We start from the raw sequence: 25992 nt of genomic DNA on the forward strand, positions 1-25992 counted from the left end.
AAAGATGAAAATAAGAAGCAGCACTTTCGTAACTGAAGGGAAGGACAAGATCGTGGTTCATGGTATTTCTGTCTTCCTACATAACCCCATTACACTGAGAAAAAACAAAAGCAAAATTCGTCAGTTTTCAGGCTGTTCCAGCCTGAAAACCCCACATTTACAGAGTTGCTTTTTCCTCTTGCACTCTCCAATTAGTTTGTCAGCCTATTTCCTGAACAGAAACTAAAAATGCTTTGGAGACAAAATAAGTTTTTTCCTAGGACTCCGAGAATAACCCTTACAATAGGCACCTCTTTTATTCTGGATCATCCTTTACTTTGAACAATCATCATAATCACAACTAATTAGATACGTACCTTAATTTTCCTTAAAGCTGTATCAGGGAGCTAACCTGCATCTCCTAGGGGCTCTAGATTCTTGCATACCTAATTATCAGCAGCTTAGCATTTGTAAGAACAAGGATATCGATAATTAGAAGCTTTCCTGAGAGGGCTTCAACAAGTTACTGGCAAGTTACTTCCCTCCGCTAATGCTTAAAGGAAAAATAATGTAATGGCATCGTTTTTAACATTGAGCCATACAATATATTTATACTGTATTTGTTTATAGATTAAACCTATAATGATAATACTGAGAAACAGATTTCACAGTGTCTAGAAATATAAACTTATTTTAAAACATGAAAAATCTTCCTTTATTTCTACAAAAGAGCCTGAGCAAGGGGTGTTGTTAGTGAGAACTTTGTAGGGACCCAAATTACTTTAACTTGCAGAAAATGCAAGTGGAGAATAGCTGAATGACATCTACAGATTAACAATCCACAAACTGAACAGGAAGCACTGGGAATCTAACCTATGTGCCATGGAGCACGAGCATAACTGCAAAATCCAGAACACCACCAGCCAGTGCTTGACACAATTCATCTAATTCATCTATGAAGGTGTTTTTTTTTGTTGTTTGTTTTTTTTGAATTCTTGTATTCATGTAAGGCACCTACTTGCTCTGCACAAGTCTGAAGCTACAAAAAGACACAAGCAGCTGGTCAGCTTTGGCTATCAGATAGGCCTTCTGAGCCTTTATCCACAGCTCGTATCACTCCTTATCCACAGGGCATCAGATCAACCTCTCTGCCAAGAAATTACATGGTATCACAGCATAAATTCAGTGTTGAGATTTCCCATCACACAAACAAGGCTCAACAGACTTATGAAGTTATTGTTTCACTGTGGAAATCCATCAGTATCAGCCCCAAATTTGCACCACAAAATAAAGGATCAGGTCCACTGACACCTGATACAAAGCAGTTCCAGCCTGCAGATACAATACAAAGTTAAGCCAAGAGCATAAAGAACTGCCATCATGGGAGACGTGCTTTCTCTACTTCTTGATGGAAAAAAAAAAAAAAAGAAAAGTAGGGAAGTAGAGAGCAACCTGGGAACATGATGGGGACAGGAGCCAAGAAATTGTAAGCTACAAATGACTGCTGTAAGCACCCCAAAACTGGGTATTCCTATCTCAAGCAGAGGTCACATCTTTAAATGCCAATAGCACTAAAAAAAAAATATATCTATAAGTCTTGGCACAACAAGAGCCAAAAATAGATCCATTAATGCAATTTGGTCTGCTGTCCTTGAGTCACGCTTTTTAAAAATCTAAATGAACTGAAGAATCATCTTTATGGAGTTTTTAAAGAACAATGCCCAGAACAAGATCTAGTTGCTTGTACAAAAAATTTAATATTAAAGTGTACAAGTAAGGGATTTACAGACTTACTGCAAACAGTATGCCAAGTTTCAAATAATGTATATGCCAAAAAATATGGCCATTAATTACTCATTAGTACTTCCGTTTCACCTCCCTTTGCTTCTTCTGTTGACTCCTGCTGAAACCCAGAAGTCTCATCTGCGTTTACAGATCCAATTTTTGGTACTTGTAATAATATCTGGGAACAAAAACGACAAGTTAAATGCTATTTTCAAGTGTAAGAGAAAGCTTATTACTCTGACAAGCTGTTGAAATGTTTAAGAAAATTTATTTATAACTTGTTTGGAGTAACCTAAATCTTCTAAGTCAGTTGCCAGTGAGAAGAGAAAAACAGTTTTGAGCAGACGTCCATTCCTAATGAAAAAAGAGTTATCACCCAAAAGACTCCTCAAGTAGAGATGGAAAGAACCAGCATACAGAAATCCCCCCACCCTTAAACAGTCGAAGTTAATTCTTGACTCCCAGATTCTTCTAGAAAAGTAGTAACAAAAGAACAACTTCTGTTCTGATAACAACACTTTCTAAGATCCACTCGCCTCCCAAGTATGACCTATGGTCAGTATTGCCACAATTCTCTCAGGCACATGACCTTACATCCTTGTCACGCTGAGTTCCCTGATCTGTGCGGAAGCATCACATGATGGCCATTAGTTAACACACACACTTACAGCACTTCCCTGCATTCTAGATGCTGCACACACTCAAGCTGTGTTAAAGCAGGAGAATATCTGGAGCTAGGAACCTGCAACTCCATCGAAAACTTGTGCATATTCAGCATTTCTGAACGCTATTATGCTTATACAGCATCACTACTCTGAATTAAAACAGCATACGTGACTAATACAGCTTGCAGACACTGTCTGTAAAGAACTGTTTTAAATTTAGGAAGACATATGCCATCCAGTGGTGCACTGAGAAACTTCAAGAGAGATCAGAAAGGGAGGGAATTTTAACTCTGTGGTAGCAATGAGACAATTCTGTACACAGTTCTCATTCTTGTTTTAAAAAAATCTGGGAAGTGAAGAAAGGAGCTTCCCCCTGCGCTGAGGGTCTCAGAGAAGAGAACAGAAACCTTTAGGGAGAAATAGACAATCTTTAAAGAAAAACATAGCCTATTACATGAACTACTTTCAGAGGAAAAATGTGGATGTTGAAGAGCTCAGTTTAGCTAAGAAAGACATAAAATCTGCCAGCAGCTGAATGCTAAAGTCAGACATCTTCACCTTAGAAATAAGATAAAGGAAAACAACTTACTAAACAAATTAATTTCTTTTCTAGGGAGTCTCCATATGAAGCTCAAAGCAATGAAGCTCAAAGTTGTGTTTAGGAGCAACTTGAAGATGAGCAGAAAGTGTTAGTGTAGTTTGTTTGTAAGTACTACTGTGGGTAAACAGCGTTAAGTCAGGATTTGAAGTTTTCATGGCGTTTTAACCTTTAATGCTGTGATTCTTCCAAATATTCAGATTTTTAAAAAAGCCTTTGAACACAAATAGTTATCATTTACAGTCAATCAATTCAATATTCCATTACCTTCAGGCACTCCTTTAGGAACGCAGAATGGTTTTCTGTTAACTGGAATTTGGTGACACCTGGAAGACCTGTGGCCTGGTGAAGTTCTCACAATGGAGCAGATTTCTTTTCCGTAACACAAAGGCTGAAAAAATCGTGACATTTCATTCACACAACTATTTAATAGTATTGTACACGCTAGCACATAGAGACTGGATTTAAGGAGTGCCATAACATTAGAACTCTTTTCTTCTGGACTCTGAAGATTATTTTCTTTTTCTGAGCTCAGAGATGCACAAACAATTTCTTCTGAATTTACATACGGACAGGTGCTATTCAGGAATAAGTTTTCCCCTGATGAGGCTGGCGACAAGCTAAGCTATAGCTCCATCAAAATACAAAACATGCAGCAATAACTGTCCAATGAAAGAACAGACAACAATTCAAATTAGATAACATTTGTTGGCTCATGCGAAAGATGTTCTATTGCTTCAAAAATGTGATTTAGGACTCCAGCCTCCTACTTTTTGTTTTCAGCCTATAACAAACCCTAATCTTCTCTATTTGTTAATCTAGTGCTCATAAACTGAAGCTTGTTTGCAACAGTATATTAAATTCTACAATTTAAATCCTTCCAAATCACCTGGTGCAAAATAAATTTATCTTTTTATTTAAAGTTTCCCCTTTTCTACAAAAATCACAGTTTGCTGACTTGTTGGGAGCTATGGCATGAAAGTAACAGAGACATTACTTCTACTCCCATACTGACAGAAGTGGTAGTACTACTTTTACTGACAGAGAATCCAAACTGGCATTTAAATAGCAAGGTTTTTTTTTGGAAAGAAGAGGTAATGCAAGTAAGGCTAAGTGCTGCTTTTCCATTAGAAGATGTCATAAAAATGCAAAAAAAAAAAATCTAAGATTTTTGTTTTTAATCACTAAAAAAGGTATAGCAGGATACACACTCACATCTAGCTTTGCACGCTGAACATAATCAATGTTTTCCAGGGCTTTATTTTTCTCCATGATCAGCACAGTAGAATTAATTTGCTAAACAAAAACAGAGAAGAATTAAATACAAAATTCTTGTCTACTCATTATTATTCCTACAGTATTCCCTTAGTAGACTATACTGCTTTATAGCAGCTACATTAAAAATTACTAACAGTTCTTAGCATTTAAGTACTGAATTCCAGCTGTTTGCTTTTTGTCTCATCCAAAATTAAGACAGAGAACCAGTTCATTGCAGCCCAGAAAAAATACTTTTGAGTTCCCCTTAAAAGTAGGGGATAAACCACTTCCTAACACTTTTCCTATTTAATTGCTACTTTTGCCATGATTCAGAATTCTCACTTCAATTTTATGCCTTTATTCATCAGCAGAGCACAATGGAAATACTTACCACCACAGCATCTGTCTGTCTGGATGGCAGTGCTTCTGCTGGCATCCTCACTGATTTGGCTGAAACATTTGCTGGGACAGATTCAAGCTGACTGAGTGATGATGCATCATCTTCTAACAGATTAGAAAACTCTTCATTTCTCTTGCATTTCACCCCTTTGGGTTCAGCAGTCTGAATGTCAGGCTAAAGGACGAAACGATTCTATTTCACGTTCTAAAGCAAATCTTTACAGCCTGGTAAGCACTAACAAAAAGAATCTTAGTGTCATACTTGAGCTCTGCCCAACTGGGTTGGTAGCAGTGACACTATCAGTCTGAAAAAACAGTGAGCCCAGGGAAACAGCGAGCCCAGGGGCACTACTGGAGCTATCCAGAAGTACAGGCAAGCCACAAGCTATGTCCTCACTCTGTGCCACTGCCTGCAAGCACTCCTTGCACGGGAACTACACTTGAATGCACATCAACAATTTTAGGTGGGGACTTCCACCTGTACAAGCAACAGGCAAGTCGTTTGTGTTACAACCTAGCTGCTTTACTGAACATCTTTCACCTTTCTTTCCGGTCCTATTCGTGAAGAACAGCGCATACCAGTTTTTAGGTCTGGAGTTCTCTCTCTTGCAGTTGTAATTTTACAGGCTTTTTTACCTGTGATAAATTTCCAACAAACAAATTAATTTTGAAACAAAGACCACGGCTACTCTTCAATCCATGTCTTACAGGATGGTTTTTAAATAGGGATTGTTCCAAAGCCACCCATACAAATACCTACTTCAACATAATTCTTATTCAACGTAATTCTTTCTCCCTCCCTCCAACAGGGCAGCTTTACTCCTTTACTCTCCCTTTCCTTGAGGAAATAAGGTTGCTTATTAATTATATGCTCACGTGGTTATTTACTGCTACACACACATACTATGGGAGCAGAGGAATTGCATAATCACAGCAGTCTTTGCCAGTGGCAACTTCTGCTGCTATTATAGGCCAAATTAAGCAGAGGAAAATTATGTGGTGCCTGGGCCAGAGCCAGAACTGCATCAGTCACCTTTCTGAACTGTAGTTACAGGAGGGACTCCTCATACTGTTTGTGAAGGCTGATAGAAGCTCAGTTAAAGTAAGTAGTATGACTCTGAGAGTTTTGTTGTTGGGTAAGTTAAATAAGAAAATGAAGTTTCACTGAGCATCACAGGTGATTAAATATAACAATGCAGTTTTATTTTTTGGCATCCCCTAACGAGTTAGTTAGAACCAAGTCTTATCTGCATGAGATTTTCAACTCACACTTTCCCTTCTAGCTATCGTTGAGCTTACCTCGTGATACTTCACCCGCCAGAGTAGTTGAAACACTTAATTCTGAAGAACTATCAATGCATTTTGATGATCTCTTTCTAGGGGAAGAGAAAAAAAACAGTGAACTGTTCTGGATGAATGTTAATGTTCATAAAACAACATACACGGAAATCACAGGAAAATACAGAATGAGTGAAAGGGGTCTTTAAAATTACTAAACACACTTCACAGTTACTTGATAGGTTATGATCTATCATCAAGTAACAGCTTATTCTGAAGATACTTGCTATTTAAAAGCTACAAAAGACGGTCACTGAAGAAAAGTTCTCAGCATTGTAACATGCAAGGACAGGACATATTTAAGGAGGATGCAGGGGAAAACTTAGGATCACAATAAAATTCAGATTGAGTTGTGTAGAGATGTGTAACATAGTAAGATTGTATCAAGATCATTTACACGACATATGAACGGAAATGTGTGTGTGTAAAACTGAAAACAGCAGCACAAGCGTTGTAAGAAAGGATATCATTCCAAGAAACAAATATGAGGAACGTGAGTCTATGCCAGAAGCACAAGGCCTGCACTGTGACAAAGCTAGCATATAGAAGGCCATGCATTGTGATAAAACCACAGCACAGCTGATTTGCCAAAAGAAAACCTGGCATCCTAACGATGGGAGGACAGCAACAGGGTTGCAGCACACCACATATACCGTTCCTGTTAGGGAAAAATACAACCCCAATAAAACAAACAAAACAAAAATAACGGGCAGCAACCTGGCCTAAGATTTATGAAAGCTGAACTCAGCAAGATCCTGAAGCAAAGGTGGGCCCCCACGTTAGCTAATGACTCCCACAGAAAATAAAAGATCTACAAAAAGCTTATTTTGTCCTGAGCAAGCACTGAAAATAAGGAGCTGATAACAGGTGCTCCTCTCAGTCTGTACTTCACGGGTAATCCTGACCAGACCACCTGGGCATACACACCTCGTGTTTTCAACTGAATGAAATCTGACAAATGGAGTACAAGTGGATAAAAGCAACTTATTCAGGGATTATGCAGATAAACATCAACTTCCATAAAGTCCTGTGCTGGGTTTTCTTTCACCAATTTCCCTACAGTTGCAGTACTCAAAGAGAAGTCCATAAAGCAAACTCATACCTGCTTGTCTTAATGCATCAATTTGAAAGTTAGTGGGGACACAGGCAGTTGAAACTCACCAGAAGTGTTTGCAGGATCACATGCTTATTCATACTGTCCAAAATATCATTTAAAAGAGGAAAAACCTAAGAATTCAGGTGCATCAAAAGTCTGCTTTGCAGATTACCTTGTGTATTGGTCTTGAAAATCTTCCAATACAGGTTCTGAAAAACACAAAATCTAAACTTTAAAAGAAAAAGCTAAGCAAGCCAGACAGTGTGTATGCTAATAAATTGTAAGTTATAAAGCAAAATATTAAAAGCAAACGTAGAACTCCAGCAAGAAGCTATTCCCCATTACTCAGGCATGTCTTAATAAAATGATAAATACACATTTCATACAAGTCCCTTGTATTACAGTGAAATTTGTTTATGGATATATATTATTTAGTATTGTAGAAAATAATTACCTAATATTGCTGAAAGATTTGAGATCTGTGGTATCTTATCTATGGCCACTGCTTTGCTGGAGTCCAGGAGCGTGGAGTTCTTGTATATAATGAAGTCCTCAAAGTAAGGATTACTTCTCCCTGGACATAGAAGATATAAATGCAAGCTTCCCATACTAAAATTGAGTGAGTAACTAAAATTTTGACCAAACTGACAGAAATCTCATTTGCAAGACAACCTTATTAGCTGGTCATTACCTTCAAACAGCTTGTATTAACAGCAAATACTTTAAGCTTACAGTACAATTCAAATTAGATCAGGTCCCAATTCACTCTGGATTGGAAGATCAGATGTACAGTTTCCACATTAAGCACAGTTTGGCTCATGGCAAAAATCTGTCCTGGTGCATCACACCAACAGAGACCACTAGTCTTTCTATTGTAGATAGTTCCCTGATTTTTTTTGGCATCAAACAATTCAGAAAAAAAACAACAGAAGTCTCACCTAAACCTTCCTCATCTCTGAAAGTTTCAGGGGATGGACAACTGTTCAGGCTTTCACTTGCACCTGTGTTATAATCTTCATTTGAATCTGTATCTAAACACTCCAGGAGAAATGTTGAAACGCCTGTGGGAAGAGTCATTCCTGTATCTGTAGAGATAGGCAAAAAAAAAGGATTCCAGATCTTGTGCAAACCATCATGACTTCCTTAGCTAAATTCCACTCCCGTGACAAGTTAAATATTACCAATTCAATGTTTTTATACTGATTCATAATACAGTTAAAAACAAAGGACATCCTGATACCTGTTTTATATTACCATAAGCTACCAGAAGACACCTTCCTTATCCAAGGCTCACTAGAAATACCTGAAGAATTTAGCCTCTGTTAAACCTCAGCCAGATTTATCTTCTGAAGAACCATTTAGAAACAAGCTTTTAAAAATGAGTGTTTGAGTAAATTGAAGAACTCATGTCAACAAGTAGTTCTGTCAACAACGAAACCGAGATCATGTGGTTTCACCAGGCTGGACTCAAGACAGTCTCAGGTGTTGTAGCCTTCCCCTCAGCAGGTAATATTAATAGCCTCTTCCCCATTCCTCCCCCCTTTTGTCCTAATGAATAAGCTAGACAGTTCTCTCAGAAGATTTTAAAATAAACACAGGCACAGGAAGTTTGAGATCAGTAGCTTTTTGAATTGCTAGAAGTATGCTGGCCATGCAAAAGACCTTAAAAACAAGGTACACTCACCTGCTTGGAATATTTCCTGTGCTTTTTGGCTGCCTACAGCCAAGTCATGTGAACCAAGCACATGCTGAAATAAGAGGCAGAAGTCTAGCCAAAGATCACAACACCTCTACTGTTTCATAACATACAAGAACAGCACACCAATACTTTTCTAGAAATACCATTACAATTCAATGATGATTTTTTACATTTAGTTTTATACAGATACAAGGTAGTCTGTAATAAAACATAGCATCACCATACTCACCCGAAGTAACATCAGCATTTTTCAGACTGTCTCTACTTTCAAAGTTGATTATCAGAGATTCCTGAAATTAAATGACCAATACAAACAACTTAAGAAAACTGGACGTAGACAAATAAATGCAGTTACACGTATTCCTGCATTAACAGACGCTAAGAAACTTCCTGCCTGGTACTTTATCGCCTAAACTCGCTCTTCAGAGCATAATTTGCAGCACTGTTTTCACGTGCCATCAATGAATCTGCAAGCTGACTTACAGTTCTAAAATCCATACCCAATACCCATTAATTTGATCCTACAGGCTTTGCTGGGTGAGAATTCCAGTGACATTCTGACATCAGCTGAAGTTATACGTAAGAGCAGTGGAGTTATGACTTTCCTTGTCTTGATTTTTAGTTAGGCACAACTCATGCTGCACGTTTTCAGCATCCCAGACTGGTCCTACAAACACAGACAACTATACATGGTTTACACAACGTATTCTATGAAACATTTGCAGGACGTGGAAATTGGCAGACTCTAAGTGAAAGCTAATTTTTTTTTTTTTGAAGAAAAATACTTTAATCACTATTGCTTAAGTCCCTTGTAGAAGATTTCAGTTCAAACACGTGATGAACTATTTTTTATGCAACTGCAGCATTAACTGTCCTGGAACAGTTCTGCTCAGTCGAAATTCTTTGTTCCAGTTGTACAAATGTGGGGAATAGCACAACAGTGGCTTGCCAAAGACAATTTGTGTTGCTGTTCTGCCATGCTACCAATAGCACCAACAGCTTCTATGCTGGCAAAACCACAGGAAAATGCCACCGAACTAGAGGACCACATTATGGCTGGAAAATGTGTGCACGCATGTATATAACTCACAAGAAGCTCTGCTTGAGTAGAGAAAGTATTTAACGTCACTTTTCAGTGTTAGGTAAATACCAAAGCAGCTTTCTCACCTCTGGCAGTACAGTGCTGTCTTCTATATTCTCCTCATTTTTTTCCAAGCCTTGTATTTCTTTGACATTCACTTGTATGCTGCATTTGAGAAAGCAGAACAGAGTTCAGCTCAATACATGGAGCTAGAGGAAGCTGACATAAACTAAAAAATGTGTTTATGAGCTGTCAACAACTAGCCTGAGAAGTATCAGTTTGCCAGGAATTCAGACTGTGCATCTCCAAGAGGCATCTCATAGAGGCAAAACAATATAAATTATTAGGTAGCGTTAATTATGGTGCATTTAAACATATTCTAACAGACCTTTGGTTGGATGAATGGCTCACTTCGGTGGCTTCAAGACCTTCTTTAATTTTTGGTAAGGTTTTCACACTGGATTTTCCTTTCAGGCCTAGGGAACGAGAAGTATTTAGTTTGGCAGTTTGAGTTTTAATGTTAGAATTTAACTGAATATTTCTAATTACAACACCTTTAAGTATCTTAATCTCTCTTGTCCATGCTCACAACAGTTTTTGACCCTATTTTTTCACAAATATAGCAAAGTCTAGAATTGGTTTATTATTTCTACCCAAGCTTTTTTTTTCATCAGCCTATCAACAAGACCAAAAAACAGCAGCAGGTGTTTTAGAAATCTGTTAATTGAAAGGAAAACAGACCACCTTGGAAGTGACCTTTGCTATACCAAGCCCAAAAGAACTTTGAGTCTAAACTGGCTTTAAATGGAGTTTATTAGTAGCATCATAATCTACATACTTCTACGTAAAAATTGGTCCTTGCTGTATATAACCCAAAGGTGATGACAAAATTACTTAAGAAACAGCAAATTACTTAAGAAGCAGGCCAGGCTGGATGGGGCTTTGAGCAACCTGGGCTAGCGGGAGGTATCCCTGACAGTGACAGGGGGGTTGAATTAGATGATCTTTGAGGTCCCTTCCAACCCAAGCCATTCTGTAATTCTCTGATACGTATCAGAGACACATTTTAGTATCTTCAAGCTAAGTTTAGAGGCTTCAGACCTTTATGTTTTGTTTTCAGTAGCCTAGAGTTCGAAATAGCCTACCTAGAGTCGCACATTTAGGACAGCAAGTTAACAAAGCATCTCCATGCTAAGAAACACATCTGAGCGCTGCATTGCCCTAGCATCGTACAGGACCCTTCAGCTAAAACTCCCTGGGTTTCAGGGCTGGACAATGTATGCTCAGGACTCACCCCTTCCCCTCTTTCTTCCACATACACCCAAGTATAAGCAAACAGACCCCAGCAGCTGCCTGCTGTACAAGAGAACCACACCGCCAGGAGTACATGCCAGCAGAGCACAGCCAAGACCAGAAGCGATGCTCACTGCACCCTTTAAACTCTGTAAATTCCTTTAAACTCTTACCCATAGACCACGGAGACATCCCACACTGACCTTCCCCATTTACGTTAGCAAGTCCCAAGACTCCTGTCAGTTTTTAATCCCGTTCTGACCACATTTTTTTCCTTAAAGCCTCCAAATCCTAACGGGAGATGAGCAAATTTCTACACTACTGTGAGGCCGCTCCTTTCGAGGAACAGCTTTACGCAAATTTTTAAAGCCTCCTTCCAGAGGTGGGCAAGGGCTTTGTCATGTTGTCTCCAGAGGAAGTGGTTCGCTGGCCAAAAATAGAGAAAGAAGTCCCTTCCGAAACAGAAAACTCCTTTTTATTGCTCACTAATGGCTAGGACAGAGCAGAGGGCCCTGCCTCCTGCCCTGCTCCTCCCAAGCCGTGAGGCAGAGGCAGCACCAACCTGCTCGGCCCACAACGAGCACAACAAACCCAAACCAAGCGACCCCAGCGCCCCAACCTGCCTCCCAAACTGCCCCAAAACCCTCAATTTTGGGCCAAACCCCGCGCCCCCCCCCCCTCCATGGCGGCGGGAAAGGAACCGGCGCCGCTTACAGCCGGGCTGCGGCCCGCGGGGCGCCGCGCTCCCGAACAGCCGCCGCCGGCAGGGCTGAAGCGGCCCGGGCCGCCTGAGGGCAGCCGCCCCGCCGGGCAGCGGGGACGAGCAGCGCTTCTTCCTCGGAGCCTTGCCGCCGCCCGGCCTCCGGCACCGCTCCATTCCCCTCAGGGGAGCACCGGGGCCGCCCTCTCCACAGCCACCCGGCCACCTCCAACCGCCCCTGGGCGTCGTTGGGCTGGGACAGCCGGAGCCCGGGTCGCATGCGCGGAGCCCGGAGCCCCCCCGGTCCCTCTCGGTCCCTCTCGGTCCCCTCCGTGAGGGCAGCAGCCCCCAGGGGTGCTCGGTGTGGGGTCGTTGGGGCGCCCGGCTCGGCTCCGCCCGGGCTGAGGTGGCTGCGGAGGAGCGGGGAGGGGTGAATTTTCCTGGGCGTTGCATCAATAAACGTGGGGCCTGAGGGGGATTTGTGCCGGCAGGGGGAGAAATCAACAGCCCAGGGGGATGTGAGGGAGAAATGGAAGCTGAGGGGAGCTGCCCCCGGCTGGGCGCGCCCCTAGGTTCAACCCTGGGTTCCTCAGGCTACGGCCGGCTGGGAGGTGCTGGCAGGCTGCAGCTGTAAAGCCAGCGCCAGGCGCTGGTTTCTGGCGAAAAGTGAATCACCAAAAAGTACCATTTCCCATGAAACTTCCCGCCCCGTCCCACTCTTCCGTCTGGTGGCTTTGGCTTGAGGGCTCTGACCGTGACTAACAAACCTGCAGGTGGAATTAGGTCGGCGACATGCCCCGCAGGCAGAATCCTTACCTTATATTCCCCTTGGTGATCAGACCAGATGCTTCAGCTTGTGGTTACAGAGCAGAGGAATCTCGTTCCTTCTTTAACAAGGCACAATAAAATAATAAAGGCACAATAATAAAATAATAAAAATATTATTATAAATAATAAAAATAATAAAAATAATAATAAAAATCCCTTGGTATTGCTGGGTGAGCAGCAAAGGGATAGGATGCAACTGCACGTAAAAACTGGAATGGAGACTGAATGCTTTTAAAGTTTATTGTTTTAGACACATAGTCTGAAAAAATACTATGCATTCCCAATTGTCAATTCATATTAAACAAGCATATACATTTTGTTATATTATTATTGATTTAAAATAAAAAAAAATGAAACCATTACAGAAAGACTGCTGCATCTTCAGAGGACTTTGCAACTATTTTTTTTTTTTTTTTTTGTAGAAGATTGCTAAAATCAACCTCAGGTTCCAATATTCCTTTGGTCGTTATTTTATTATTTTTTTTTACAACGCGTTTCGTATAGGCACACATTCTGAATTACTTCATACAGAGGACAGAGTGCTGGAGTAACAACAGATTTTAAAAAAGAGATTTTATTGTATGTCAGTCAATGAGAAAATCTTAGGAGCAGTTCTGAGAAATGTGACAGTTTAATTCTTTACAAAAGTTTCCATAGCTGACTTTTTGATATACGTGCTAATATACCAAAACGGAAAAATTTACAGTTAATTATTTTTTTTTACACAAATGTATATGTTCTATTTTGATCCCTTCACTTTCAGTCAAAAATAGAATAGGCAACACTTGGAAAATGCCTCATTTGTTTGCTGCTTGTACTTTGCTAAAATATATAACAAAAGCTGAAATGAAGTGAAGGGCTTAAAGGGGCTCTAGATGCCTCAGAAAACATTTTATTTTGGAACAATTCCACAGATCTGAAGTTGTATTCCTCCCAGTTACTACAGGTATCCAGATCTCTCCTCCAAAAAGAATAGGTTCAGCTTCATCATTTAACAGGAGAAAGTACAGAGTAGAAACCATTAAATGTGCAAAGTACTGAAGAATGTTAATTCCAAGAAGAAACAAAAATCTAATTCTGGTATCAACTTTTTTTTCCCCCCACAGACAAAACCAAAATGAGATATAGAAACAAAGAGTATGCAGATAGAATTGCCTCTAAATAAAATGCTTTGCCAAATTTTACATAAGGCATCAAGAGATCTTTAAGTAATCCATTACCATGCAAAAATAGTATATTATTTCCCAGTTTACATTCATCTTGTAGCAATTTATTTACATATAGATCACCAGTTTGTGCTTTTAACACATGGAAAATAATAATAATAATAATAACATTAGTTGATTTGTTTCATTCCAGAAGATTGTGTAAGTCAGATTATTTTGTTATAAGCAAAAAAAAAAATAAATCATATCCATGGCAAAAAATGACATTGGACTTTACTGATGCGGATACATACTTACTAATAGTGATGATAGATTGCAGAATAGTACTTTATCAATAAACAACTCACCATTTCTCTCTTACCTGATCTATATCAACTATTTTAACCTGGAAATGTGCCTTTCAGGACAGAATAATTCTGTGCAATTCTGCCAACGTGGCATTAAGACCATTAAGACTGTCTCATGGTTTCTGTGCACACTTGTGTGTGTCTTTGACCATTTCTGTGGCAGAATGGTATTTTGTCTGTGCAATATATTGAGCAAAGAACATACAAAATATATAACAAAGCAATATTCTCTTCCTGGAAACAGTATGTTACTCTGATTTTCATATACAAGCACTGGAGGCAGTCTTCCAGTGATTTCACAGGCATAGCACCAGGCCCAGGAAGAACCTCCCATTTTTAACAAGTAAGAGAATACAGAAAGTCGCAATCTACAGCACACATACTACCAAGCCTTCTGGGGAAAGGGACTGTAAAATTACTTTGTCACACTTGACTGCTCAAGGCAAAGGTGTTTTTGCACAAATCCCACCTGCAGTACCAGAGCAGAGCTGTGCTGATTTCAGCGGGCTGGTTGTATTTTCTCATGTACTTGGTTGCAGAATGAACACCGTAACGACAGTAGTTAAAAACAGTCATCTTTAAGCCATCAAGAGTAGAGCTGTTTACAGAGAAGCGTAACATGCATTGCCGTTTGTGCAATGGCTCTTGAGTCTCAACTCCTTAAATAAGAAGTGTATTAGAAATTAATTTTGTAATTGGTTATCTTGAGAAAAAAAAAATAAACTGGTTCCTGGACAACCCTGGGGGTTTCCTTGGTGGTCACAAGAAGTAGATCAGTTTAAGAGAGCTCAAAGAAAAACAAACATTCCTGGAATTTGAAGAGAAGCATGTTTATGCCTAGCACATGCCTTGTGCATGTACTCATGGCAAGTTTTAATCTCTTGCAAAATTTGTTATGGTTATTGTGAGAGAGTCATCGGCAGAGGAAAATCTGATTACACAAGAAAGTAATAGAGACAGCTCTTAGTTTATTCGAACAGCTTTCCACAAGCTCTGAAAATAATCACACTTCAGAAGTGAATTTCTCTCAAATTTCTCTCAAATTTTGCTTCATCCTATTGTGGTCCATATTTTTCCTTTTATTATCGAGTAACAAAGCAGCATTACACGCTTACAGACAACAGCCATCCAAGCCTTAAGTAAACTCGTATTGGGAGCTTCCCTTCTTGTACAGAGTTCAGTGGTCCAGAAAAGTCTGGTAAACTGAAATCACCTTAGGAGAAAAGTGAATTCAATTCAGGTGGTAGAAAAAGGTCAGTGGAAAACAGCTTTTCTATACTTTCTTCGATGCCTAGTTACCTTTATTTTAACTCAAGGGAGGGAATTGTACTGAGTCTAGGTCTTCCTTGACTTCTAGGTCTTCCTTCCTTTGAAGCTTGTGACTGCTGTCTTTTGGCTGACACAGACAGGAGACGGACTAGACTCCTCAGAGATTAAACTCCTATGTGACCTGACCTAAAGAGCCAGATTCTGTACAGTTATTCATGCCACACACCCAAACTCCCCAGAGATGCTGTTGCTGTGTATATTGGAAAAAAAATGAACGTACAATACCATCTGGTCACAGCAGTGATATTTCTGACTTGCCTTGGACTGATATGAATCATTACACTGGAATCAAATGAGGAATCGGGCACAAAAGGGACTCAGACAAACACTTCCACATTTGATAGTTCAGATTGCCTTGTTCTGTGAGTGATTATGCTAACAGATACAATTTCCTTCGTACCACTTTGTTCTGAAATTACTGCAATAAATCAGTCTTTGTGTAAAACTAACTCATTAACTCAATTTATTTAATTTTTAAAGCATGCAATGGAATTTCAGAGGGAAGATGAGAGATAATTCAGATTAATAATTTAATCTTTTAGCTTCAAAAGCCTACAATGGATTCCAGTCTAAGAGAAAAAAATGTGTGCTCTCACTGTCCTAGCAAGGAAGATCTAGCAGGCACAGCTCCATGCTAGCACGCTCTGGTGCAACAAACAGCAGCTATTAACATACACGGATATGCGCAGGACCCTGTTCACAGGAGGAAGCCACCAACAGTCCCAGTATTCACAGTACCTGACATTACACTTTCCTGGTTGCTTTGTACTGTGCTTTACATCAGGAGAGAGCTCCAGCATCCGTTCCTGTTCCACTGGGGACTTGACCCCTTCCAACGGCTGCGGCTGGTTGTGAATCCAAGGCTTCATCCCGAAGTTTGCTGCTTTTCCCAGAGAGGCCACTGGCAGTGATGTCAGTGGGAACCGAGGCATCAGAATGTGGGGATGTTTCCCTAGCAGCCCTTTCTGCAGCCATGTCCAGGGCTCTACCATGCCATGTCACCTTGCAACCGAAATGGCTCTCACAGCCCGTCTGGAGCAGTGTTTCTTTGCCATCCCAATGTGCCCGAGGATATGCTCCATCTCCATAGTGCTGTTCTGAAAGGGAGCTGGCCCAACTGGACTATGCATTATTAGCAGCATGTAAAGTAATAAATTAGGGACCGAGAGCACATGGGTTAATGCAAGCTCAACTGCACTGGCTCTCGTGCAGGCTTTTTTGCTTTGCTCAGCTCCACAGAGCCAGCAGCACTCCAGCAGCCTTTGAGTCACTGGGATGCCCACGAGGGCTGTGCTGGAGGAGGCCCTGGGGAGAAGTCAGCATGCCGTGGGTGGGCTGGGTTTGGATGGAGAGGAATAGGGGGACTTCTACCCTACTGCTTGCTAGAGTGTTCTTATAACCTCAAGGTAATACTAATCCCTTAGGTGCAGTATACTACTAGGCCTGTTAAGTACAAATACCAGGAGATTTGTTCCTATTTCTATTCTGGTTGTTAGGTCATTAATGATTAAATCAAATCGATGTAATTTATGTCCTGGAAAATATAAAAACTATCACTTAATATATAAACCAATATCCAGCTTGAAGTTCCAGATCAGGGAAAATAGGCTTTCACCATCAATCACTGATAGCTTGAGGTAGACCACATTATTGAATTATGCACAATTTTAGTCTCTAACCTGTTAGGTTATATACAATCAAATATCAACAGACATACCTGAAGTTTTCCCTAGTTTAATTTGAAATATTTGTAGTTATTAATAAGATAAGTTTCCATAATTTACTTGGTCATGGATTGAAATTGCTGTATATTTCGTGGCAACTTAGCATAATTCTTGGTAGTGCCCTACTGTGTACATAGAGTAAAAACTGTATCACACTTGATGAAAAAAAAAAAAAAAAAAGGAAAAGGGAAAACATGGTTAGTGGTGAAATCCTAAAACAAAAGGCTCAAATGTAAGATTCAGATGCTTATCCGTTTCAGCTGTGTCATTCTGGCTCTGTACTTTTGAGTATTACTCTAATATTGCTACAAAGTCCATTATTCGGAAGATTCTTCCTGTGGTTTCAGATGGAGATGCTGGAATATAGTTCTTCTATTTGTTTTTTGAAGTAATCTCTCAGTTCTGGTCTCTTAGCCTTTAACGTTGGTGTCAACAAACCGTTTTGTACTGAGAACATATCAGAGTGAATGTAAATGGCTTTTACCTGGAACAAAAAAAGGGATATATTTGTAGCAGAGATCACAGGCACCACACTCTGTGAGCATGACTTCGTACAGCGCCTTGTCCCTCCTGCATTCCTGGGACCCTTCGACAGGCCCCCAGGATTTCCCTCAAGTGCCCAGGTGGTGACACCGAATCCTGCCACTGCACCTGGCCTGTTCCTGCACTGGCCTGCCCCCTGGAAGGGACACACCAAAAAATGGAGAACACAAATCTCTTTTCTGCATGAAACCAAAGCCAAAACCTGGGGAGGCAGAGCACCAGGGACAGCGTTGCCACATGTGATATCGTGACAGCAGCTTCACACAGCTGAAAAATGACACAAGAGAGGAGAGGGGAGAAGAAACATCATGCTAAGGAACATCACCTTTCTGAAGAGCAAATCAAACTGCAAAGAAAGCAAGCACCACTGAGTTGGTCTTGCAAAATTACCATGCAGCTTTGCAGGCACAAGGAATGTGCAGGAGGATCATCTCTAAAAGAAAAGAATTGATGGTGTCCTACGGGCTAATTAAAACGATGTGAAATCTCCTGTCCCGGGCAAACAATGCCACAGGGCTGCCCTCAGTGGCTGTAGTGTCAGAGCCCACCAGGGAGCCTGCAGCGCCGGTAGGAGCCAGCTCATGGGAACAAGCAGAAAGCTGCTGCGTGGCTGGTCACAGGCCACCGAGTTCAGGCAAATTCCCCAGCCATCTGCTGCTTTGTTGATTTCCCAAACCAGGCTGTCTAGCATATTGGTAGCTTGGGAGTTGCAGGAATATAGGTTGAGGATCAGTTTTAAAATCCCTTTTATGTTATGTGATTCATTTTTTCCCCTGTAAGCTTTGTTGACCAGTGCCTTCCCCAGGGGACATCCTTCCCAAAATCAGCATTGATAAAAATCAGTGCTTCCTCCGCTTTCTGCAACCAATTTCAGAGAGTCTGCTCCCTGGAAACAGCTGGCCACAGAAGCCAGAGCTGTCCTTTCACAGCCCAAGGTCCCAGCTCAGGACCCTGGTGCTGTGGACAACGACAGAGACAAGAGAGTGGCCCTTCTATGTGTAAGGGATCCCCTCCTACAAAATCACTGGCCATATGATCTGGCTCAAGGGTGGGTTTTAAGATTACCTATTGCGACAAAGATCTAATTTTGAAGCCCTTTAGTTCTGAAGTTAATCAGATCTTAATTGTAAGAAAGATGGCAAGGCTTTCCTCACTACTTTATGAGCTGCAAAATGCTGATAGAGTAGATGGCTTGAGAATATTTCATACTGTGAATGCCACAGCAGGAGCAAACCAGACTTATTACCACAGACAAATGTGCGCTGCAAACCATGTTTATATTGAATTTCCTTTTAAAATTAATTTCTTTTTAATATAATTTCATTTTCATGTGTAACAGGGAAATTAAGAATAACAAGTTTATGTTTAATGTTGCTTCTGCTCCACTCAGATATGGTGAATTACTCATTGGAGTTACCACCCAGAAACAGACTACACAAAAGCAAAAAGCCCCTTGCTACTTATATGTATTGATTAAGATGTTCATTATTTTAACAGAAATATGTTATTTACACGTTTTTTACTGTATTTTTAATGCTATATATTTCATTATTGATTTCACATCTCTCCTTCTGAAGTGTTTGTCGCTCTTTTGCAGGAATATTTACACAAGCATCAGAAAAGGATTAGTGCACAGGCTGAAAATAAACAAAACAGCAGCATTTCCTATGGCAATTATAAAGAGAAAAAAAGGCAATTACAGCCCCATTTTCTTACGGTGGGAGAAGAATCAGAGTCCTCCAGGTATTCATCTTGGGCCCTGCCTATCAGAATGGAGGCATGACCCCATGCACCTGGGTTGGATTTTTACCTCTGCACCCACAACTTTCACTAAATTTAATTCAAATGTCAAGCATGACTGGAAGGCGAAATCATGGCATGTATATTTTTCAAGGGAACAAATTGAGCTTGTCAGTGTTAAACCTCTTTTTTTAAAAGACCTTGTATGCCAGCTACAGGAAGAATATGCAATAACACAACAAATGCTACAAATCTGTTCAACATACACAGACCAATCCATCGCCTGTCTGACCACAATGTATTAATTGTTTCATTTTACCTGCTCAAAGGAGTGAAGTCCGCTCTCCTTACCTAACCGTACCATGTCTTCCATTATTGCTTTCTTCAGTTCCTGGGTTAAAACATACAAATTCCCCATGAGATATCAGAAACAACCTTACATGCAGTTAATACCACTGGTCATCATTAAACATGTTTCTGAGGAAAGTTCAAATGCCTTACTGACAGCACATAATTAGCGAATACTCTAATAAAGCAAGGTACAAACATTAAAACGAAGTGTGGTGATGTTAACTCCTTCCTCAGTAGTAAATGTACGGTTAGTACATCCACACAGCGAAGGGCTGAGGGGTGGATGTTAAATCTGCAATCCTACAGCCACTTGCCAGACTTGGAGGCAGAATTACTCCCCACAGAAACCCATGGGGGGACACAGCAGCACCGGTGTTCGGTGCTGTGATCTGGCTCAGTGAGCCAGTGTTGGAGCAAGGCTGGGATCCTTCATTAACACCTACACGAGCACAGCCTCTCCTGCTGCTGTACTGTTCCCTGCTGGGCAGACACCAAGACCCCAAGGCCCACAGCACCGCGTCCCAGTCAGCCCTGCCTAGAAGATGGCTCCTCAGGGCTGGCTTCCCGTGACAGGACAGTTCGTGCTACTGCGACCACCAGTAGCAGACACCACCTCTGACAAGGTTACACACAATGACACAAGGCCGGACTGCTGACAGATACAAAAACAAACCTTGTTTTTACAGAGTTCTGAGTATGTTCCATCAAACCCTCTTTTCTTTGCCCAGCCTGGCATAACTTCGGAGTCTGGCACCACAATTCCCACCAGGAAGGCCTGCAGGTGAAAGAGGGCAGCAGTTTCAGGCAAAGGCTGAGCCACATTTAAGGCACCATGCTGAAGTGAATGCGTAAGTGGGTTGAATTTGCTGTTTATCCCTTCTTGCCCAATTACATCAGTATTTGCTGTCATGTTGTAGTGAGGTTCACTTTGGTGTCTGTGCCTTTTTCTCAGATGAAATGGTTCTCCATGAGCGTTCCTGTATTTGCCAAAATTTTTTAATGCCTTCGTTTGGGTTTGTGTTCTGCTTGGGCACTAGTTAAATTACTTACATTTTTCACACATAAGTCAAAGCAGAAGATTGCCTGTGCCATTTGTACACAGGCACTTAGTGGGCCTGGGAGTCCCAAGCAAGCTGTGAGGCCAAGGGAGGCCTCACCTCTGAGGACAATCTGGAGGGATGAGTTGTGATGGTTTCAGGAGCTGTACATGTTTGTACAAATACACAAATAAACCATCGTTGCTGCATATGCAGCTGTAAGCAGTCTTGGGATGGGATCGGTGGAAACATGCAGGCAGTGGTCACGGAGCAGCAGTGGTTTAGTCTTCATCTGGTTTACCAATGCTGGCATGGCAAAGGAGGGCTTTAGAGACCCAAAAGGTGACACCAAAGCTAATTTTAAGGTGTGAATTTTGGCCACAACATCCCTCAAGCTGCTTAGGGTCACGGCAGCAGCTCAGCTCCAGAACTGGAGAGATGTTGGGGCACAAGTGTGGCATGACTGACCCACACTGTCCCCCCATTCACGCCCAGCCCTCTGACTAATAATTACAAGGAACAAAAAAAGATTTTCTGAAAACCTCATTTTTACCTGCAGGCTGTCTCCATGCACATAGATCTGGGCAACAGGATCACTACGGATATAGATATTCTCTATCTTCTCTGGTGCAATATATTCTCCCTGAGCAAGTTTAAATATATGCTTTTTCCGGTCAATAATTTTAAGAGTCCCATTCTGTTAGGAGAAAAGAAAAAATGACAGTTCCCAGAGAAGTTATTTAATCACAGAGGCTTGGTAAACAGTATGCTCTAAACAGCGCTGTTTAAATTGTCAGAAAATGCTTCACTGATGCATTGAAATTATTCTGGAAAAAAATTAAAAATAAGCTTAATCCTTTGTAAAGATATATCTACTTGGAAACTTCAATACTTGAAAATTTATGTGGGATAATAAGATTGACATGAGAATGAGCAGGTGGTCAGTACGCACAGGTAACCATTTCCCAATGTCTCCAGTGTGAAGCCAGCCCTCCTCGTCCAGTGCCTCAGTCGTCTTCTCCTCATCTTTCAGATAACCCTTGAAAACATTCGGTCCTTTCACACATATCTGCAAAACAGTCAGAGTTGCTAATAAATTATTTTATTATTCTGCTGTAATTGCTGACAAGCTAAGTAGTAATTCACTGATACTGAAATATGTTAAAGGTTGATTTAATGACTGCGCTCCATGAAACTAAAATATATGGAGTTATAAAATTACCTATGGATGTTTTTCAGACTAGTGGATATACGTACTAGGGAATGAAAAAGTGATTTATTTAAAGATGATTTTCATTCATTTTGCATTTAAAACCAAAAAAAGGTATTTCAATAAATTTAATTTCTGTGCGATATTTAAAAACAAAAGTAATGTAGAAATCATAGAAATTCGGGTCCTTCTGGCTGGACTAATTAATTCAGTCTTAGCTTTTAAAGTAATCAGCCATGACATTGGCTGAAGGTACTGTTGTGGCCCTCTGCTAATGAATGCTTTGCTGCTCTGTTGGTGAATTGATGTTTTCCTTCTAGAATGTAACATGCAATAAATCTGCAACCGTACACCTTGAAAAGGTAAAATGCTTCCATAACTACATTGTGACTTAGTAAGGGTTTAACTAATGTGAATTTTATATTAAAATATGCATTGCTACCTCTCCTTCTCCTTTGGAAGCAAAATAATTCAGCTCTTCCACATCCTTCAGTCTGATTAAGTTGCAGGGCAAAGGGGCTCCTACATGACCTGGAAATCAAAGACTGCAAGTCACTTGTCAGCTCTCTCACAGACATTTTATCAGCATTTCATTAGTAGTTGCTTGCATGGTTGTAGATACACTTGATTTTCTTGCAGGAATTGCGTCTGTGTGCAGAAATAATTTGGAAAAGGTGGAAGAAAATAGCTACCTGATGTCCAGTCACCTGGGGTGGTGAAGGTGCACCCAGCTGTGCACTCTGTTTGGCCGTAACCTTCATAGACCTGGCAAAGAAACAGGCACCTCTGAAGCAGCGCGTGTGGTTGCACCGCTGCAGAACACAGTGCTGGGAACTGTCCTGCAAACTAACCCTGCCTGCTGCAATGCACAGCAACAGCTTTAACACACAGGTGCTTTCCCTGGCCCCTACTGTATACAAAATTACCTCTACTTTGCTATTAATCACTCTTGCTGTGTAGAGCTGAAAATAGTGTGAAGACAAGTTCAGCAATTAATTTTAAAGCCAAGAAGTATGTTACTCTGAAAAAGGGAGGTGTTGGTGGGGAAAAAAAGTGTTATTTTTTCTGGGACATTTTGAAAATACACCTTTTAATGTTTTTACACTTCATTTTAGGCTCTTGAATGAGGCCTTTTAGTTGCTTGGGGCTTCCCAATCAGAGAGAAATAACGCAGAGGAGATCTGAACCGGGTTACATGGCCACCTGAAGATTACCATTCCCCATTTATATATAGAACAAACCTCATGAAGTTCCTAGCGCATGCACAGGCCTGCTTAATTGCACAGTCAACCAAATGCTGGGACAGGTGGGATGACTTGATGCTTTGTGCTGGCAGCTGCCCGCAGCGACAGCAGCGCCTGCCTGCCCAAGGCCACCGGCTGTCCCCTGCCACCGCGGGGACACCGGGCTGTTGTGGCCACAAACCCTGCTGTCACGACAGATGCTGGCAGTCCTGAGGTCCCAACCCATCTCCCCATCTCCCCACGGGCACCCCCGGCTCACCTGGCACCCGAGGGCCGCCCGCAGGAAGCCCAGGACGGTGGGAGAGGCAGGGGCAGCGCCGGTCACTATCATGCGGACACAGCCGCCGAGGCTCGCCTGCTCAAACACCAGAAAATGAAATCAGAAATACATCATGAATCAGGACAGATGGCAAAAACCAGGCGTATTTCTCATGCAGAGCTTGCACAAAATGGCCCCGCGTCTGCTCCCTCTAGAGCAGATTCAGCCGTGCTGTGGAAATGTGAACTGACCCTGAACCTTGCCTCAGGAATAAAAAGCCAGCTAAATCTTAAAAGCAGTAACTCTGCCCTTCAGGCAGAACTAATGCCGAAGACACAGCTCTTGCTCTGTCAGATCCTTCCTGTGCTGGGGGCGAGCATCCAACGCTCTCCCTTTTTAAGGGAAATGACTTTCCAATACTTGTGAAAGTTACCACACCCATTCCCATGCCAACTTTTACTTCTCCCCCCACTTCATTTCCTTTTTCTTTTTCTAAGAGTAAAACGAAGCAAGCACAAGACAAAACAGCTCCTGACTGGCACGTGGGCTCCCTGGCTTCCAGAGCACCCTGTGGCCCCGCTGCCCTCAGCACCACGAGCCCTGCTCTCTGCACATTGCGGACATCTAATCCACAGATGAAAGACACGGTCAGTTTCTGCAGTTAAAAATAAAGTGGCGTGTCTTCAGATAAGTTATCCAATTAAAAAGTGAAGTAATCAGAGCCTCCTACAGCAGTACAGCGCCTGGAAAACCTGGTTTAAAGCTATTTTATTTTATTTTAATTACCAAGGGGATGTATGGCACGCAGCAGGGCACTCTGATTTCTTTCCCCTGTTGTTAAATAAAGATTTACACGTGCATTTTTCTCTACATCCTTATTCTTGTTTTCCTAGGAAAACAAGCAGTTTTCAATATGCCCAGCTGAAACCCATCCCTAAATCCAATCATTATCTGTAGAGAATTTGCAGGGAGCTTTGGAGCCACATCCCTTCGATCAGTCACTCCTCCTCCCCCTCCTCACCACCTTCCTGAGTTTCATCCCCTCCGGGAGGACACAGGAGCTGCTGAATGCCCTCATCTCCCCCACCCCTTGGCAGGGTGTGAGAGGGGAGAAACCCTTCACCTGTGGGGCATGGGCAGAGCCCAGGTTACAGAGGAAGAGCAAAACACCCCGAGAACAGTGCTGCTGAGTCCATCACCTGTCCAAATGCAGCCTCTGGCATCGTGCTGTGCCTTAAACACAGCTTCAGACCTCAGAACGAATACATAAACAAAAACAGAAACGTAGCAAAAGTTAATGGAATGACAAACAGTGCTTCATTTCCTTTTTCTATTCAATTTTCACTCTGCAATTTGCCAGTGAGCAGCAATTGGCCCCAGCTCGCTGCAGACAAGCAGATAACACCAACTTCAAGGAAAGCCAGTTATTGCAAGAAGAAATGACAGTTCTTTGACTTTTGACTTACTCTAGAAATTCCTTACCTGTATTTTATTAAAGAACAGCTTGTCCCACAGGCTGTCGTTTCTGATGATCCCATTTCGAACTTCTGCTTTTTTCCTCTTGGCGGCAAACTCCAGAATCCAGCGCTTCAGGGAGGTGTCTGCCTGGCTGAAGATCTGGGCGGTGGGAGGGAGAAAGCATCACAGACTCAGTGCCACCATCTCCTGCTTGTACAGTTACAGCTACACGGCTCTGCTGGTGCCAGCAGGGTGCAGGAACAGCAGAAATACAGTTAAATAAGATGTCACTGTGGCTTTGCTGGGGTAAGGAAGGGGGAACCCAAACCCTGACTTTACATGCTTAACTGCGGGGGAAAGTCAGCCCAGTAGCTTGTGCTTTAAGCCCATCTTTAAAGGATAAATCTTCCGAGGAAGAAATATTCATTCCCTGCTGCTCAAACAGAGAAGACAATGACCAGACATCTTTCTAACATAGTTTTCAAAACCACCTCTTTGTTTAAAAAAAATACCTAGATGCAGAAGCCAACCTCACATTTACGCTGCCTAAATCTTTCTCATAGTTTTGCAGGTCCCAGTTTTGAGCTGTCATTGCCACCAGAAAGATCCCAGTTCCAAAGCCTGTCGAAGGGCACGAAGCGTCTCAGTGCGTGCAGGTTTGACTGGTGTTGCCCTGCTGAGAAAAATGCCTCTTCTCCAGCAGTGCCACTGGCAACCTCAGAGAGAGCAGGGCAAGGGTCTAGCACAGAGGGGTTCCTTATAGCCACATCTGCTCTCTGTGCCACACCACATAACACGGCCCCACAGATCGGAGCAGCTCTATCGCTTACACAGGGTAAGAAGTGTTTGCAATAAGGCAGGAACAG

The 25992-nt window shown here is 41.7% G+C and overlaps 2 protein-coding genes across 5 annotated transcripts in view; both read right to left on the reverse strand.

The window, feature by feature from the left end:
- Nucleotides 1-1713: 1713 nt before the first annotated feature.
- Nucleotides 1714-12274, reverse strand: MEIKIN (meiotic kinetochore factor). The gene is made up of 13 exons (XM_082771669.1): nt 11905-12274; nt 10286-10373; nt 9984-10062; nt 9046-9106; nt 8056-8202; nt 7572-7691; nt 7290-7326; nt 5983-6059; nt 5225-5319; nt 4676-4858; nt 4243-4323; nt 3295-3418; nt 1714-1942 (listed from the first exon to the last, which is right to left on the reverse strand). The coding sequence occupies exons 1-13, from the start codon at nt 12065-12067 to the stop codon at nt 1899-1901; spliced, it is 1299 nt and encodes a 432-aa protein (XP_082627795.1). The 5' UTR covers nt 12068-12274; the 3' UTR covers nt 1714-1898.
- An 842-nt stretch (nt 12275-13116) lies between these two features.
- ACSL6 (acyl-CoA synthetase long chain family member 6) overlaps nt 13117-25992 on the reverse strand; it is a 45955-nt gene continuing 33079 nt past the window's right edge. For all 4 annotated transcript variants that reach the window (XM_082771559.1, XM_082771561.1, XM_082771560.1 and 1 more), the window contains 9 exons: nt 25151-25285; nt 23669-23764; nt 22858-22930; nt 22608-22696; nt 21908-22024; nt 21509-21652; nt 20592-20693; nt 19887-19958; nt 13117-17768 (listed from right to left, as the gene is read on the reverse strand). In XM_082771559.1, coding sequence (XP_082627685.1) covers nt 17628-17768; nt 19887-19958; nt 20592-20693; nt 21509-21652; nt 21908-22024; nt 22608-22696; nt 22858-22930; nt 23669-23764; nt 25151-25285 — 969 coding nt within the window. In that variant the 3' untranslated portion in view covers nt 13117-17627. The remainder of the gene's footprint in view (nt 17769-19886; nt 19959-20591; nt 20694-21508; nt 21653-21907; nt 22025-22607; nt 22697-22857; nt 22931-23668; nt 23765-25150; nt 25286-25992) is intronic.

Source organism: Aythya marila (assembly GCF_965140915.1).
Source record: "Aythya marila genome assembly, chromosome: 14".
Taxonomy (NCBI): Eukaryota; Metazoa; Chordata; class Aves; order Anseriformes; family Anatidae; genus Aythya; species Aythya marila.

What these genes read in the sequence shown, in the direction of transcription:
- MEIKIN (XM_082771669.1), bottom strand. Translation starts at nt 12,067, where the DNA reads ATGGAGCGGTGCCGGAGGCCGGGCGGCGGCAAGGCTCCGAGGAAGAAG. An exon ending in GACAGACAGATGCTGTGGTG is followed by an intron (nt 4,324 to 4,675) that starts GTAAGTATTTCC and finishes GTTTTTGTTTAG; the next exon opens with CAAATTAATTCTACTGTGCT. An exon ending in TCCTAAAGGAGTGCCTGAAG is followed by an intron (nt 1,943 to 3,294) that starts GTAATGGAATAT and finishes TTTTGTTCCCAG; the next exon opens with ATATTATTACAAGTACCAAA.